Raw genomic sequence first — 17,636 nt, forward strand, 5'->3', positions numbered from 1 at the left:
GCTATTCGAACCAGTATTTGAACCGCTGTTAAAACCGCTATTTGAACCAGTATTGAACCGCTGTTAAAACCGCTGTTAAAACCGCTGTTAAGACCGCTGTTAAAACCGCTATTCGAACCAGTATTGAACCGCTGTTAAAACCGCTGTTAAAACCGCTATTCGAACCAGTATTGAACCGCTGTTAAAACCGCTGTTAAAACCGCTGTTAAGACCGCTGTTAAAACCGGTATTCGAACCAGTATTGAACCGCTGTTAAAACCGCTGTTAAAACCGCTATTCGAACCAGTATTGAACCGCTGTTAAAACCGCTGTTAAGACCGCTGTTAAAACCGGTATTCGAACCAGTATTGAACCGCTGTTAAAACCGCTGTTAAAACCGGTATTCGAACCAGTATTGAACCGCTGTTAAAACCGCTATTTGAACCAGTATTGAACCGCTGTTAAGACCGCTGTTAAAACCACTGTTAAAACCGCTGTTAAGACCGCTGTTAAAACCGGTATTCGAACCAGTATTGAACCGCTGTTAAAACCGCTATTTGAACCAGTATTGAACCGCTGTTAAGACCGCTGTTAAAACCGCTGTTAAAACCGCTGTTAAGACCGCTATTCGAACCAGTATTGAACCGCTGTTAAAACCGCTGTTAAGACCGCTGTTAAAACCGCTATTTGAGCCGGTATTTGAACCACTGTTAAAACCGCTATTTGAACCAGTATTGAACCGCTGTTAAAACCGCTATTCGAACCAGTATTTGAACCACTGTTAAAACCGCTGTTAAAACCGCTATTCGAACCAGTATTTGAACCACTGTTAAAACCGCTATTCGAACCAGTATTTGAACCGCTGTTAAAACCGCTATTCGAACCAGTATTGAACCGCTGTTAAAACCGCTGTTAAGACCGCTGTTAAAACCGCTATTGGAACCAGTATTGAACCGCTGTTAAAACCGCTGTTAAGACCGCTGTTAAAACCGCTATTTGAGCCGGTATTTGAACCAGTATTGAACCGCTGTTAAAACCGCTATTCGAACCAGTATTGAACCGCTGTTAAAACCGCTGTTAAAACCGCTGTTAAGACCGCTGTTAAAACCGCTATTCGAACCAGTATTTGAACCACTGTTAAAACCGCTGTTAAAACCGCTATTCGAACCAGTATTTGAACCGCTGTTAAAACCGCTATTCGAACCAGTATTGAACCGCTGTTAAAACCGCTGTTAAGACCGCTGTTAAAACCGCTATTTGAGCCGGTATTTGAACCAGTATTGAACCGCTGTTAAAACCGCTATTCGAACCAGTATTGAACCGCTGTTAAAACCGCTGTTAAAACCGCTGTTAAGACCGCTGTTAAAACCGCTATTCGAACCAGTATTGAACCGCTGTTAAAACCGCTGTTAAGACCGCTGTTAAAACCGGTATTCGAACCAGTAGCGGGCTCCCACGGCACCGGTCGGGTGGGGTTAAGGCTAGGCCAACAGGGCTAACAGGGCTAGGTACAAAAGGTACAAGTTAGGGAGGGGGAGGGGGTAGGGTAGGGTAGGTAGGCAGGCAGAGGTAGAGGGTAGTAGTTGGGTTTGGGAGGTATAGGAAGATTCGGGTTACGGTAGATAGAGGAAGGTAGTACGTGGAGAAGGAGGGAGGGATCAAGGTAGGTAGAAAAGCCCCCGGGGGCTTTTCCCAAGTCGCTCGAGGATGGAAAATGAAGAAGCCCCCGGGGGCTTTTCTGAAGTTGGTCGAGGATGGAAAATGAAGAAGCCCCCGGGGGCTTTTCCCAAGTCGCTCTGAAGTTGCTCGAGGATGGAAAGTGAAGAAGCCCCCGGGGGCTTTTCCCAAGCCGGTCGAGGATGGAAAGTGAAGAAGCCCCCGGGGGCTTTTTCAAAGCCGGTCGAGGATGGAAAGTGAAGAAGCCCCCGGGGGCTTTTCTCAAGTCGCTTGAGGGTAGAAAGTAAAGAAGCCCCCGGGGGCTTTTCTGAAGTTGCTCGAGGATGGAAAGCGAAGAAGCCCCCAGGGGCTTTTCTGGAGTCGCTTAAGGATAGAAAATGAAGAAGCCCCCGGGGGCTTTTCAAAGTTGCTCTGGGATGGAAAGTGAAGAAGCCCCCGGGGGCTTTTCAAAGTCGCTCTGAAGTTGCTCGAGGATGGAAAGTGAAGAAGCCCCCGGGGGCTTTTCCCAAGTCGCTCGAGGATGGAAAATGAAGAAGCCCCCGGGGGCTTTTCTGAAGTTGGTCGAGGATGGAAAATGAAGAAGCCCCCGGGGGCTTTTCCCAAGTCGCTCTGAAGTTGCTCTGGGATGGAAAATGAAGAAGCCCCCGGGGGCTTTTTTAAAGCCGCTCGAGGATAGAAAGAGAAGAAGCCCCCGGGGGCTTTTCAAAGTCGCTCGAGGATGGAAAGTAAAGAAGCCCCCGGGGGCTTTTCAAAGTCGCTCGAGGATGGAAATTGAAGAAGCCCCTAGGGGCTTTTCTCGAGTCGCTCTGAAGTTGGTCGAGGATGGAAAGTGAAGAAGCCCCTAGGGGCTTTTCTCGAGTCGCTCTGAAGTTGGTCGAGGATGGAAAGCGAAGAAGCCCCCAGGGGCTTTTCTGGAGTCGCTTAAGGATAGAAAATGAAGAAGCCCCCGGGGGCTTTTCAAAGTTGCTCTGGGATGGAAAATGAAGAAGCCCCCGGGGGCTTTTTCAAAGCCGGTCGAGGATGGAAAGTGAAGAAGCCCCCGGGGGCTTTTCAAAGTCGCTCTAAAGTTGCTCTGGGATGGAAAATGAAGAAGTCCCCGGGGGCTTTTTTAAAGCCGTTCGAGGATAGAAAGTGAAGAAGCCCCCGGGGGCTTTTCAAAGTCGCTCGAGGATGGAAAGTAAAGAAGCCCCCGGGGGCTTTTCAAAGTCGCTCGAGGATGGAAAGTGAAGAAGCCCCCGGGGGCTTTTTAAAGCCGCTCGAGGATGGAAAATGAAGAAGCCCCTAGGGGCTTTTCTCGAGTCGCTCTGAAGTTGCTCCAGGATGGAAAATGAAGAAGCCCCCGGGGGCTTTTTTAAAGCCGCTCGAGGATAGAAAGAGAAGAAGCCCCCGGGGGCTTTTCAAAGTCGCTCGAGGATGGAAAATGAAGAAGCCCCCGGGGGCTTTTCAAAGTCGCTCGAGGATGGAAAGTGAAGAAGCCCCCGGGGGCTTTTCAAAGTCGCTCTGAAGTTGCTCGAGGATGGAAAGTGAAGAAGCCCCCGGGGGCTTTTCCCAAGTCGCTCGAGGATGGAAAATGAAGAAGCCCCCGGGGGCTTTTCTGAAGTTGGTCGAGGATGGAAAATGAAGAAGCCCCCGGGGGCTTTTCCCAAGTCGCTCTGAAGTTGCTCTGGGATGGAAAATGAAGAAGCCCCCGGGGGCTTTTTCAAAGCCGGTCGAGGATGGAAAGTGAAGAAGCCCCCGGGGGCTTTTTCAAAGCCGGTCGAGGATAGAAAGTGAAGAAGCCCCCGGGGGCTTTTCAAAGTCGCTCTAAAGTTGCTCTGGGATGGAAAATGAAGAAGTCCCCGGGGGCTTTTTTAAAGCCGTTCGAGGATAGAAAGTGAAGAAGCCCCCGGGGGCTTTTCAAAGTCGCTCGAGGATGGAAAGTAAAGAAGCCCCCGGGGGCTTTTCAAAGTCGCTCGAGGATGGAAAGTGAAGAAGCCCCCGGGGGCTTTTTTAAAGCCGGTCGAGGATGGAAAGTGAAGAAGCCCCCGGGGGCTTTTCAAAGTCGCTCTGAAGTTGGTCGAGGATGGAAAATGAAGAAGCCCCCAGGGGCTTTTCTAAAGCCGCTCGAGGATGGAAAGTGAAGAAGCCCCCGGGGGCTTTTCAAAGTCGCTCGAGGATGGAAAATGAAGAAGCCCCCGGGGGCTTTTCAAAGTCGCTCGAGGATGGAAAGTGAAGAAGCCCCCGGGGGCTTTTCTCGAGTCGCTCTGAAGTTGCTCCAGGATGGAAAATGAAGAAGCCCCCGGGGGCTTTTTTAAAGCCGCTCGAGGATAGAAAGAGAAGAAGCCCCCGGGGGCTTTTTTAAAGCCGGTCGAGGATGGAAAGTGAAGAAGCCCCCGGGGGCTTTTCAAAGTCGCTCTGAAGTTGCTCCAGGATGGAAAATGAAGAAGCCCCCAGGGGCTTTTCAAAGTCGCTCAAGGATGGAAAGTAAAGAAGCCCCCAGGGGCTTTTCTCGAGTCGCTCTGAAGTTGCTCTGGGATGGAAAATGAAGAAGCCCCCGGGGGCTTTTCTGAAGTTGGTCGAGGATGGAAAGCGAAGAAGCCCCTGGGGGCTTTTTTAAAGTCGCTCGAGGATGGAAAGTGAAGAAGCCCCCGGGGGCTTTTCAAAGTCGCTCTGAAGTTGCTCCAGGATGGAAAATGAAGAAGCCCCCAGGGGCTTTTCTAAAGCCGCTCGAGGATGGAAAGTGAAGAAGCCCCCGGGGGCTTTTCCCAAGTCGCTCGAGGATGGAAAATGAAGAAGCCCCCGGGGGCTTTTCTGAAGTTGGTCGAGGATGGAAAATGAAGAAGCCCCCGGGGGCTTTTCCCAAGTCGCTCTGAAGTTGCTCTGGGATGGAAAATGAAGAAGCCCCCGGGGGCTTTTTTAAAGCCGCTCGAGGATAGAAAGAGAAGAAGCCCCCGGGGGCTTTTCAAAGTCGCTCGAGGATGGAAAATGAAGAAGCCCCCGGGGGCTTTTCTCAAGTCGCTTGAGGGTAGAAAGTGAAGAAGCCCCCGGGGGCTTTTCTCAAGTCGCTTGAGGGTAGAAAGTAAGGAAGCCCCCAGGGGCTTTTCTGAAGTTGCTCCATGATGGAAAGTAAAGAAGCCCCCAGGGGCTTTTCTGGAGTCGCTTAAGGATAGAAAATGAAGAAGCCCCCGGGGGCTTTTCAAAGTTGCTCTGGGATGGAAAGTGAAGAAGCCCCCGGGGGCTTTTCAAAGTCGCTCTGAAGTTGCTCTGGGATGGAAAATGAAGAAGTCCCCGGGGGCTTTTTTAAAGCCGTTCGAGGATAGAAAGTGAAGAAGCCCCCGGGGGCTTTTCAAAGTCGCTCGAGGATGGAAAGTAAAGAAGCCCCCGGGGGCTTTTCAAAGTCGCTCGAGGATGGAAATTGAAGAAGCCCCTAGGGGCTTTTCTCGAGTCGCTCTGAAGTTGGTCGAGGATGGAAAGTGAAGAAGCCCCTAGGGGCTTTTCTCGAGTCGCTCTGAAGTTGGTCGAGGATGGAAAGCGAAGAAGCCCCCAGGGGCTTTTCTGGAGTCGCTTAAGGATAGAAAATGAAGAAGCCCCCGGGGGCTTTTCAAAGTTGCTCTGGGATGGAAAGTGAAGAAGCCCCCGGGGGCTTTTCAAAGTCGCTCTGAAGTTGCTCTGGGATGGAAAATGAAGAAGTCCCCGGGGGCTTTTTTAAAGCCGTTCGAGGATAGAAAGTGAAGAAGCCCCCGGGGGCTTTTCAAAGTCGCTCGAGGATGGAAAGTAAAGAAGCCCCCGGGGGCTTTTCAAAGTCGCTCGAGGATGGAAAGTGAAGAAGCCCCCGGGGGCTTTTTAAAGCCGCTCGAGGATGGAAAATGAAGAAGCCCCTAGGGGCTTTTCTCGAGTCGCTCTGAAGTTGGTCGAGGATGGAAAGCGAAGAAGCCCCCAGGGGCTTTTCTAAAGTCGGTCTCGAGTTACTGTAGGATGGAAAATGAAGAAGCCCCTAGGGGCTTTTCTCGAGTCGCTCTGAAGTTGCTCCAGGATGGAAAATGAAGAAGCCCCCGGGGGCTTTTCTAAAGCCGCTCGAGGATGGAAAGTGAAGAAGCCCCTAGGGGCTTTTCTCGAGTCGCTCTGAAGTTGGTCGAGGATGGAAAGCGAAGAAGCCCCCAGGGGCTTTTCTAAAGTCGGTCTCGAGTTACTGTAGGATGGAAAATGAAGAAGCCCCTAGGGGCTTTTCTCGAGTCGCTCTGAAGTTGCTCCAGGATGGAAAATAAAGAAGCCCCCGGGGGCTTTTCTAAAGCCGCTCGAGGATGGAAAGCGAAGAAGCCCCCGGGGGCTTTTCTCGAGTCGCTCTGAAGTTGCTCCAGGATGGAAAATGAAGAAGCCCCCGGGGGCTTTTCTAAAGCCGCTCGAGGATGGAAAGTGAAGAAGCCCCCGGGGGCTTTTCTCGAGTTGGTTGACGGGGGGAGGGAGGCAGGCTGTTCGAGGATAGAAAGCCAAGATGCCCCAGGAGGCTCCTGACTTACTATAGCCCAGCCAAGCTCAAACCCTGAATGTACCCAAGAGAGCGTTGCCGTACGCTATGAAAGTGAGATTGCATGAGCCCCTGGGCGCCTTCCCCTCTCCTGCGCTGGTTACACTCAACCCTGTAACCCAGATATCCTTCTTAAGGAGAAAAGACTCCTTGGTGGCCTCGGTCGGAACTCCACTAACTTAACTTTACAGCCTCATAATAAAGAGATATTATACGGCCTATAACCTGTATATCCGAACGTATACCCGAGGGCAAATCTAGATATACGGTTAGCCTAGCCGGAAAGTTTCCTATATAGATCTTTGGAGAATTGTAGCAGCATTCTCGCCATAGCTCTGATAACATCAAATAGAGGACGCCTACTAGCTGGAATAGAGTGGTATTAGTGTGAAGAGTACTAGTAGCACTAGAATAGTTGGTAGGTGTCAGGCCCATCCCAGTACACTCGTTACAACGATTGTCACACCATGCCTATGAAACAATATGGTCTTACACAAGCATGACTAAGTTTGCCAAGGATATGCCAGTATAAAGGGTCTTCCACTCACTATATAGATAGTCGGGATATTCCCATAGCCACTCGTTCTTCATACTCATCAATACATCCCATTGACCCCCTACCTGATAATCGCTGCCCAACAGTTATGAGCCCAGTTGTCTTTCTGACCACTGGATACTCTGAATAAGCATCACACAGTCAACTACCTCTTTGTATATTAGCAGCCCAGGCAGGCACCTGGTCAATCCACGGGTATCACAACCGACCTATTAGTCTATCGGACAAGATGTCTACCGTACAGACTACTATTCGCCTTAAAAGCCAATCTGACTGGCCAGACTGGTATACCTTCATCAGGATGAATGCCAAATCTAACGGGATATGGCAGTTCTGCAACCCTGACTCTGATGAGGCCTTGACTGCGCCTATCAGACCACAACTGCCAGTCGACCCAAATAGCGACCAAGTTACTCTGTTTGACGCCAACAGCAGAGTATATATCGAGGAGCTTAGGCAGTACGAGCGAAGAACCCAGGCGCTTCAGAAAACCATGAGAGACATCACCACCACTATCGAGCCAACCATGCTCTCCTGGCTAGTGGATGCTGATACTCCAAGAGAAGCCCTGCGAAGCCTGAAGGACAGGTATCAACGATCTCCTCAAGCGGAGAAAAGACTTACCTACAAGACCTATAGAGATCATCTCATGAGGATCAAGAGATCAGGCACCCAAGAGTGGATTCAATCTTGTGAGACCAATCTCTCCAAAGCAGTCAGATTGGGCTGTGAAGAGATGAGTGTACCTCATCAACAAACCACCCTTCTCAACGCATTGAAAGGGGTATATCCAGACTTCGTCGCTCCCATGGCTAGGGATACAACCAGGGAAGAAATTGACGACGTTGATCCATCAGAACGGCTGACAGGCAAGAAAATCCTTCAGCATTTGAGAACCTGGCTAGAGGCTGGGCATGGAGATGAAGACTCCAAATCAGGCGGTGCATATGCCACTTGGCAACAGCGTGAAGAAGGCCAATCTCCACGGGTTTCAGCCAAGGGCAACACCAACAACGCTTCTTTTGGCCGAAAACCAAAGGATAAGGACAACAGGCCGAAACCCTTTTGTCTATTAGATGGGAAGAAGCACTTTTATCAGGAATGCTTCTATTTGAACCCATACATTCGTCCATCCGGCTGGACTGGAGACACAGCGAAGATCCAGATGGCTCAAGATTTCCTTGCCAACAACCCTAGGCTAAAGGAAAAGATAGAGCAAAGCAGGACCAAGAGCGTCTCTCCAGACCAATTGGCAGAACAGAAGGCCAGCAAGGCCAACTACATACGGGCATCCAGTCCATCAGACTCAGATACTGACTGGTCGGATACCAGCTCAGTGCCAGAAGAACCAAATGGCAGCTGTCAGCACATCGCTCAAGCCAGCGATAACAAACACGCTGTACTTGTTGACAGCGGGGCATCAGATACCCTCACATGGGACAAATCTCGCTTTGCAGATCTAAACCCTGTCAAGAAGACCTTTGACACCCCAAATGGGCCTATTATTGCAACCGCAAAAGGGACCATGATAGTCAATGCAGTAGATGCAATGGGCCAACCTCATCAATTGCGAATCAACAGCGCATATTTAGTACCAGACGCTCCAACTACCCTGATCAGTACCATCAGATTAGAGGAGCAAGGACTTTGGTTCTCGGCAAGGCAACGATGCCTTGAAGACAATCAGGGCAGTCCTCAATTTCAAATCTGGATACTAGAATCACAATACCATCTCGAGCCTCCTGACGGCCAAGGGGCAGTCTATTTCTCATCCTCTTCTCAGCCTCGAGCAACCAGCAAGGAGAACGCCAAACTGTGGCACGAACGACTCAGCCACGCAAATAAGGCGGCTCTTCAACACCTATCCAAGGCATCCTCAGATGCAGGAATAGAGGGTCTTCTGATAGAGGACTGCGAGACATGTAGACAGGCCAAAGCAATGAGGAGCATCTCAAGACGTCAACCAATTTACAAAACCACTTACCCATTCGAGAGGATCAACATTGACTTCTTTCTGATGGAGGAAGCGTACAATGGGGCGAAAGTCAGTATTATCGCCACATGCCCATACACCAAGCTGAAGCTCCAGAGAGCACTTCCACATCGACGACTTCTTGGCCTCCGATTTATCAAGCAACTAGTCAAGTTTCTCTCAGTGCAATACGATATTGTTGTACGATTTTTACGGCTTGATGGGGATGTGTCTCTACAGACCAACATAGAGGACTACACCTCCGAGGAAGGGATCATTCTGGAGAGAACAGCACCATACACATCAGCACAAAACGGCCAAGCCGAGAGAGCTGGGGGAGTTATATTTGCAGCAGCAAGAGCTCTCTGTATACAGTCAAACTTTCCCCCACAACTCTGGCCAGAGACAACAGCGGCAGCCGTCTATCTTGGCAACCGAACTCCAAGAAGGAAGATCAACTGGATGACACCAGAAGGAAAGACGAATGCGTGGCTGAATGCCAACAAGGGTACAAAGCGCCCAGAACTATCATCGCTTAGCCATCTCAAGAGATATGGTTGCAGAGCCTATCCTCTGACCAAAAACTACATGGCTGGCCGCCAAAAGTCAGCCAAGATGGCACCTAGAGCTCATATTGGCTATCTCTGTGGATATGATAGCTCGAACATCTATCGCATATGGGTCCCTACTCTGAATCAGGTTTTCAGATCCAGAGACGTGTCATTTGACGAATCAGTTGTCTACAATCCTTCAGAAGTCCAGCAACTTGATGCCGTACAGATAAGAGAGCAGACAGGGCATCTAGACCTGTTGGAACTCCATGACGATATTGATCACGATATCGAATCCATTCTAGAGGATTTCGCGGCCCCAGATACCTATGCAACTCATCCGTCAGACCGCCAAAGTTCTATTTTCGCTCCAGATAATAGTCTTCCAACTCTACCTTGTCTTAGGGAAGAAGTGACGCTAGGTAACCGCCTATCCAGCCAGCCTGGCAGTTCTGTAAGAGGAACAGAAACCAGCCTCGATATCTCTTCGGCTGGGGGGGTGATGTCTAGTAGCCCTCCACTTCCATCTTCATCGTCAGCCATTACTTCAGACGAAGTAATCCATGACACCATCTATGTCAACACAGAAGAGACAGTGTCTCAACAAGAAGAAAATCAACCCTTACATAGGGACCATCAGATCGAACCTGGGTGGGTGGAAGGCTCCCCTCGACCAGAAGATTCATCACCAACCCAATCAGCGACTTCACCAACTCCAACGAGTGGAGATGGTAGCAATACTTCCAACAATAACACTTTGGAAGGTGTAGGTCAACAGCCCCTCAGCAACGTTATCAAAAGACGCCAGAAATACGACAAAAGTGAAGGGGTTGACTCTTCCAACATCCTGAAATCCCCGAGGCGACGGAAACCAAGTAAAGAGGCAGCAGGCTCTGAATCGAGAGGTCTCTATCAGAAGCAGTATATCGCCTACATATCCGCCAACACAAGCGCACTCCATAGCGCAACGATGGATGCGACAAGAAAGATGCACAAGAGAGATCTTCCTCCAACTCCCAGAAACTGGAGAGAGGCTCAAAAGCACCCCTTCTTCAAGGAATGGAAAGCTGCTTGTGAATCTGAGCTAAAACACCATTGGGATATCGCCACATGGAAGAGAGTTCAGATCTGCAACGTCGACAAGGAAAAACACTTTATTATCCCCTTATTATGGGTGTTCACTTATAAGTTCGACAAGCACGGCTATCTTCACAAGTTCAAAGCAAGGATTTGTGTCCAAGGCAATCTTCAACCGCCGAACGATCTCGACACTTCAGCATCAACTCTTGCTGCCAGAACCTTCAGAACCATGATGGCCCTTGGAGCCAGGTTTGGACTTCGTTTCTGGCAAAAAGATGCAGTCAATGCGTTCACAAACGCCTGGCTAGATGAGGTGGTGTATGTCAGACACCCACCTGGCTTTGAGGAATATGAGAGTTGTCTTTTGCTTCTCAGAGCTTTATATGGCCTCAGGAGGTCGCCTCTCCTCTGGCAACGTCACATTACCAAAACTATGAAGCAAATAGGCTTTCGCCAACTTGAGGAAGACGAGTGTGTCTTCATGAGAGATGGGATCATCGTCTTTATATTTGTAGACGATATAGTGATCGCTTTCCTCCCTGACCTGCAGGAAGAGGCCAAAAAGATCACTGATGATCTTCACAACCATTACCAACTCAGAGATATGGGCGATCTCCGATGGTTTCTTGGCATCAGAATTATCAGAGACATCAATGCCAAAAAGATATGGCTATCCCTCGATAACTACATTGACTCTCTTGAGACCAAGTATAAGGTCCAAAACAACAAAGGATGGCCAATGACTCCAATGGCACTTGATCAACTTGTCAAATACGATGGTCAAGCGTCAAAACAGACAATCATCGAATATCAGAGCAAGGTTGGATCTCTCAACTATGCAGCTGTTATTGCCAGACCCGATATATCACATACAACATCAAGACTCTCTGAATATCTTCAGAATCCTGGTCCATCGCACATGGAAGCGGCAGACAGATGTCTTGCCTACCTTGCCCGAACCAAGGGATTAGCAATTGAATACGATGGGTCAGCAGACGGAAGACTGTGCTGTTCTTCCGACGCAGCATTTGCTGATGACCTCAATACACGACGAAGCAGTCAGGGGTATATCACCATGCTCTTTGGTGGTCCTATTGAATGGAGAGCCACAAAGAAGACCTGTGTAGTTACCTCATCAACGGAAGCAGAACTAGTTGCTCTCACTCAAGCCACAAGAGAGTATATGGCAACCATAAGGTTAATGGAGAATCTCCAGATTCAACCAGACGGTTTCCCTACTATTTACTGCGACAACAGTCAAACTCTTCGTCTTCTGACAGATGAAAAGCCCCACAGAACCTCCAGGCTGAAACATATCGATATACAGAATTTGTGGGCTCGCCAAGTCTGTCGGAAAGGAGACATCACTTTCAAGTGGATGGATACCAATAGCACTATCGCTGATGGTCTAACCAAACCACTGAACGCACAAAAACACCGAGAATTCGTTCGTCAACTTCGTCTTGTTAACATCACACACCTGCTGGGCCAGGAAGAAGTGTGAATAGCTTCAAGCAAAGACTTGAACCTAGGGGGGTGTGTCAGGCCCATCCCAGTACACTCGTTACAACGATTGTCACACCATGCCTATGAAACAATATGGTCTTACACAAGCATGACTAAGTTTGCCAAGGATATGCCAGTATAAAGGGTCTTCCACTCACTATATAGATAGTCGGGATATTCCCATAGCCACTCGTTCTTCATACTCATCAATACATCCCATTGACCCCCTACCTGATAATCGCTGCCCAACAGTAGGTAATCCGAGTGACAGTGGTGGTGGCGGCGGTGTCTCCGTCAGTTACCGGCAGACGGTTCCCAGCAGCCACCTACATCGTCACTCACCGAGGAGGGCAGGGCCTAGCACGATAGCTCTACGTAAAGAGAGGAATTCGGGTTCTATTTCCTTAAGATAAGGTTGAGAAATAAGAACACTAGGCGGAATGGCCGTCCATGCTAGTAACGGAATTAAGGGATACTGGAATGTGCTAGTGAGTCAAGGGACAAGCAGTAAGGATAAGGTCGGAAACAGAAAATGCAGATCGCCGATGACGATGGGGTTTGGCTAGCCGCGCGATCCCCTCTTGGGCCGGGGCCAAAGAATTAGGGTATCGCCGCTGTCTATGTCGTAGATAGTACTTTTTGTTTTATACTATTGACGGCCATGTTTAGAAGCCGAGGCTCTTAACTGCGGCGCCTCCCGCGCCGGCTAGAAGTACTTCCGCCTATGCTACGTTAGGGAGGTACTATCTACCTGATACTTTAGTAAACGAGGCCAGGCGGTATAGCGACGGTATATATGGTGTCGTAGCATTGATAACAAATATCGCCGGAACCGGCAGGTACGGAACAGAAGTGCAAGGGTCCTTCAGCACAAAGGAACCTCTATCGTTGCAAAATAGGGCTTGGAGCTCCTGGGTAGCCTTTGGAGATCCGAGAGATAGTAGGGAATCAGGCAGCTTTGTGAAATATCGTGCGAGATAATAAGAGAGGAAGCGTCTCCCTAAACGCGTATGCTGAACAGGAGCGGGCTGGGGCCGCGGCTTTAAATAGCTAATCTATAGACCACGGGTCTCGTTGCCCAGCCTCCGCGTTCGAAAGTGAGGCTAGACCTATGTCTTTCTTCTTTAGGGAAAGGTCGTACTACATTAGGTATGTAGGGGCAGTCCTTGAGGAAGACGGAAATAAAGGAAAGCTCAGAGGTACGTACTGGGGACACTCGTAGGCCGTGTTATTATGTAAGCAGGGCTGCTTAGGTAACCAGAATCGGCCTGTCATCACGAACGTAGTCCAGCATCACGACCAACGCCGTGATAATCGACTAGATATAAGCGACACGTAGTATAGACATACCGGCCCAGGTAGGTAGAGTAGATGTATACTTTATATACATATACGGAATGGTTTTATTCTATACCATCGCCAATATACCTTAAGAAGAGGGCAGCATGATTTGTTTCCGGTATAACTATGTCGTTTCCTTATTACTTCTACTAAACCTTAGAAGAACAGGAGATTCTCGCTTACCTGACCCCATTTACACGACCAAGTCTTGCTCCCTCCGCTGGCCGTAGACCTCAGACGCCGAACATGGCTTAGTACTCGGAAACTCAACCAAGGAGGAATATACACTCATTCAATTATCCTCCATATTGACTGCCTCATACACACTCTTGTGATACCATAGTCATATACTACTTCGTTATCGGGAAACGATTCCGTAATCAAGATACTCGCCATACGGTTGTATTATCTATCCTATCTCACCTACTGCGCGGATAGCAAAGTGGACTGCTTAATCTCTTTCACCTATCGAACCCCTCATTCGTCCACCGTAGCCCGCGGCGTCTCTACCTCAATCGCTCCATGTGCATCAGCAGCCGCCGGATACTCCACCACGTGATCCACCACGTGCCCAGATTGCTGCACTGCTTTCCTTTTCCATCTTTCCTTCCCTCCAAAGTCATACCACCAATTTATCTCCCTATATTATGATCTATGATAACATATGAGTACCTCGAGGGTACTACTAGCCTACTACGCTTCTTTATTATGGTATCCTTTCTCCGGGACGCGTCGCGCCTCCAGCCCGGAGCCTCGGCTCCTTTCCCGGCCCAAGCAGGCAGAGTATCGGGCAGACGTGCGATAGTCAAGATCAAGGTATTTATAGCCACTATAGCCTGAGACGGATCCAGCTGAGAGAGAGGCGGGACAGGCGACCTTATCCCGGCGCACTAAGGAACTCCGTACTACTATAGTAACTATTACGAGGTGCTATCCGGGGGCACTGAGACTCTTAGAGTCGATTCATCGTAGATAACCTGTACCATACGGGAGCATCAGGCCAAGGTAAGTAAGCTTCATATTATGCTTAGCTACCATACCATCGTGACGTCGGGCTCCCGATAAGAAAGCAAAGCAGGCGTGAGAAGCTGCCCTCCGTCGCTTGAGCAGGAAAAAGCAGACGTTAGAACTCCCCCTTAGCGTACTAGCTCAGTCAGAAGTAAGCCGTCCGTACGTTCGTATGCCTAGACGATTGGTTATGGCGAGGAAATGCCCTCGGAAGCCCCCGGGGGCTTGCGGCGGCACCCTCACACGTCCTAAAAGTGGCACTGGGCAGCCTCATGCCGCCACACCGGGTCGATCTCTATCCTTTCGGGGAGCAGGAGGGCTTGCCTTCGCGGCGGCGGGATGTGCACCACGGCCGCCTTTTGCTCCTACACCAAAGCAAGTGGTGTCCGCCATTGACAGCGGACGAGTGCGGTCCGCCGTGCATTCCACCGCAGTCATGACTTAGACCCATTGCACCACTGCGGCAGGGAGATGCTGGTGGTTCCGCGTAACGTCAACATGAGCGGGAATGCTGGCATCGAGTGAGTAATCCCGATGACCAGTCGTAAAAGGGAAGGATATGCAAGGGAGGCACGCCTGGGATGGGCAGCGCGGCCTGCGCCTTAGGAGCGAGCGACGGCGACACGGCGTCCGAGACACGACAATTACTCTTCGATAGATAACGCCAGGGAGCATGGAGGGGTAACGATAAGGTAGCCTACGGGTCGTTTCCCGGATTAGCGCCGCGACCTAGTTATCAAAACCCTTCGTATCTCCTTCCTATCCCCGCGTCCTTTTTGCTCTATCGATTGTACGGCGATAGTAACGATAAAGAGGAAGCATAGGACTCTCCCGCCCTGCCTATAATAGCGTAGCGGACGGTATAAAGCGTAAAAGAAGCGGCGACGAGGTTATAGTAGGCGATCCGGCGCCGAAATGCCGCGTCCAGGACCAGGGCTTCCGAGAAAGCGAGTCTATCCGGGAGCGTGCTAAACCTTACCTACTGGCGGTAGGCAGGCTATACGTCGACGTACTAGAGACGATATGGAGTACGGGTAAGAACCGTCGCGTCGAGCCGGCCCACGTGCGGGAGCTTACGGAGGTCTTTATAAAGGGCGGCCTTGAACGCGGGGCTCCCGAGAACCGGCTCTTCGTCCTCTGTAGCGCGGACGAGGTCCGGCGGATCCGCGGGTAGGAGCCCCCCGATAATAACGAGAACGATGACGATGGCGACGACGTAAAGGAGGAGGCTGCGTTCCTGCAGTGGGCCGCCGTGAACGGGACGATGGTGGAGGTGATGGCCGGCTAATACCGGTTGTGCGCCCTCCGGGCCTATATCCGGGCGACGGGTACGCCGGCATTGGACGGCTGGTGGACGTGCGAGCTATACGATAGAGGTGAGTCGCCCCCGTCGTCCGTGAGTGGGCAGGGCCGCGGGAGAGAGGCGCTAAGGAGCCGGGACAGATCGACTACCCGCGGACCTGAACATCAAGCTGCGCATCAACCGCAGGGACCCGGGCCTACCCGACAACCACGGCCAGATCTGGACACAGCTCGTCTCGGTCGCCTCGGCCGCGGCCGAACCCGCCGCGGAGAACCAGGTAACCGTCGACCATAAGCTCGTAGAGGCCCTGCGCCTGGGCGGCGAGAAGAGCTTCCCGACGCGGAGGCTCGTGACGCTATGGAACCACGAGCGGTGGCGGAGAATGACGACGCGCTGGTGCCAGACCCGGCTGGGCCTGGAGACGTTCAATATCTCGACGTTCGAGTGGATGGCCAGCCTCCGCGTCGACGAATACTGGTTCTCGACGATGGAGTCCGCGCTGGCCACGCTCGCCGCCCTGCCCCTCGACGAGACGCAGGAAGTGGGACTGGACGACTGGAACCGGCTGGCCGCGGCGGGAGAATTGTCCCCCCCAGCAGCCGAGCGGGACGCCGCCGAAGCCGTCTTCTTCACCGGCGGCGACCTCGGGCGTCGCACGGCGGGCCTGCTCTCGACCCTCGACGACGACGCGTACAGGAGGGTCTGCCGGGCCGTGCTGGACTCGCACGACCTCACGTTCGTCGACCTGAGGCGCCTTCTCCGGGCCAGGAAACCGGAGGCAGAGGCCGCCGTCCGGGCGCTGCACCACGTCGTCGCCTGGATCCATCCTGGCAGCGCGGCGGAGCTCGACAGGGTGAACCCAAAGTCGAAGAACAAGCCGCAGCTCATCGACCACCTACGCACCGCGCTCGACAGCCTCGGCTCTTCCAGGGGGGGCACGTACACGTATGCCAGAGACGCGGCGTCACAGCTCCAACGACGCGTCCTAGACATCGCACGACATAGCGCCGAGGCTTTCCTGACGCCGGACGGACGGGCGCTCCTCGCCAGCAGCATCATGCTCGTCGACGAGCCGGCGTACGGGAGACGCTTTGGCCACGTCTCCTGGGCGCAACTACTCCGCACCGCCCGGCGCATTACCGACCCGGAGCATACGACCTACGTCCTCCGGCCCGATTGGGACACGGCCAACGCCAGCGACGACCGCGGCCGCGCGCGCATGCTCACGCTCGTGTCCGCCTTCTGCAGTGATCTGTTCCGTCTGGGCGACCGGCCCGTCACCTCGAACGACGCCGCACTCCTTGCACTACAGCGAAGAGTCCAGCAGGCCCTCGCGTCGTCCGCCGGGGAGCTGCCAGGTCTCCCGCTCCTCGGACCAGCCGAGCCTGAGGCCAGGGAAGGGAGGGAGCGCAGGGAGTCGGAACTCGAGCGGGAGGGGGGGGCGTTCGACGGGGACGGGCCACACCGGCGCACCGACGCATACGACGACGACGCTGGAGCCGGCGAGCAGGGCACACGCGGGCGTGTTCGAGGGTCCGAGAAGCAACGCCCCCTCCGCCGGCCGCCTCCGCCATCGGCCCAAAAGCCAAGGGAAGTCCGGAGTGGCGACTACGGGAAGACACCCTCTATCAGCGGCGGGGGCCGAGAGACGCAGGCACATGACGACGACGACGACGCCGCCGCCGACGGCCATACCCCGCCCTCGAGCTCCCCAGCGTCCCGGCGACCGTCGCGCGATGGGCAACGGCGAGTGGGGGCCACGTCGCCGACGCCGGGTCCCCCGCGGACGCCGAGCGCCTCTACCAACAAGCCAAGGCCACAGTGGAAGACAGGACCTAGAGCGAGGAGGTTATAGCTGGTCCGCAGCCATGGACGGAAGTCGAAGACGGATAGACGGGCCCAGGAATACCAAAAGATCATCATCATACCACTAAGTTCATCCAATAGCACATTCAATACGTAGCGCCGTAGGGCCCATTCCGAACATCATAATCGTATCTTACCGTCCAATTTCATACATTCTTTCCACCACCTCTATTATTATAGCACCGTATACGAGTAACATATCGGGTTCGGGGCCAGGATAGTCCAGCCTAAAGAGACGGCGGATACGATACGTTATATCATATATATTACTACCCCTGCAAAGCCCCCGGGGG

General features: G+C 52.2%; 1 protein-coding gene across 1 annotated transcript; it reads left to right on the plus strand.

Annotated features, from left to right (window-relative positions):
* The first annotated feature begins 16,068 nt into the window (after nt 1-16,068).
* On the plus strand, nt 16,069-17,590 carry BDP81DRAFT_475050 (uncharacterized protein). The gene has a single exon (XM_060594720.1). It carries the CDS (start codon nt 16,535-16,537, stop codon nt 17,330-17,332), a length of 798 nt encoding a protein of 265 aa, XP_060440565.1. The 5' UTR covers nt 16,069-16,534; the 3' UTR covers nt 17,333-17,590.
* The last annotated feature ends 46 nt before the right edge of the window (nt 17,591-17,636 follow it).

This window comes from Colletotrichum phormii (assembly GCF_030913505.1).
Source record: "Colletotrichum phormii strain CBS 102054 chromosome Unknown BDP81scaffold_24, whole genome shotgun sequence".
Taxonomy (NCBI): Eukaryota; Fungi; Ascomycota; class Sordariomycetes; order Glomerellales; family Glomerellaceae; genus Colletotrichum; species Colletotrichum phormii.

Bases quoted from the DNA above. Each gene is read 5' to 3' on its own strand.
- BDP81DRAFT_475050 (XM_060594720.1), top strand. From the start codon at position 16,535: ATGCTCGTCGACGAGCCGGCGTACGGGAGACGCTTTGGCCACGTCTCC.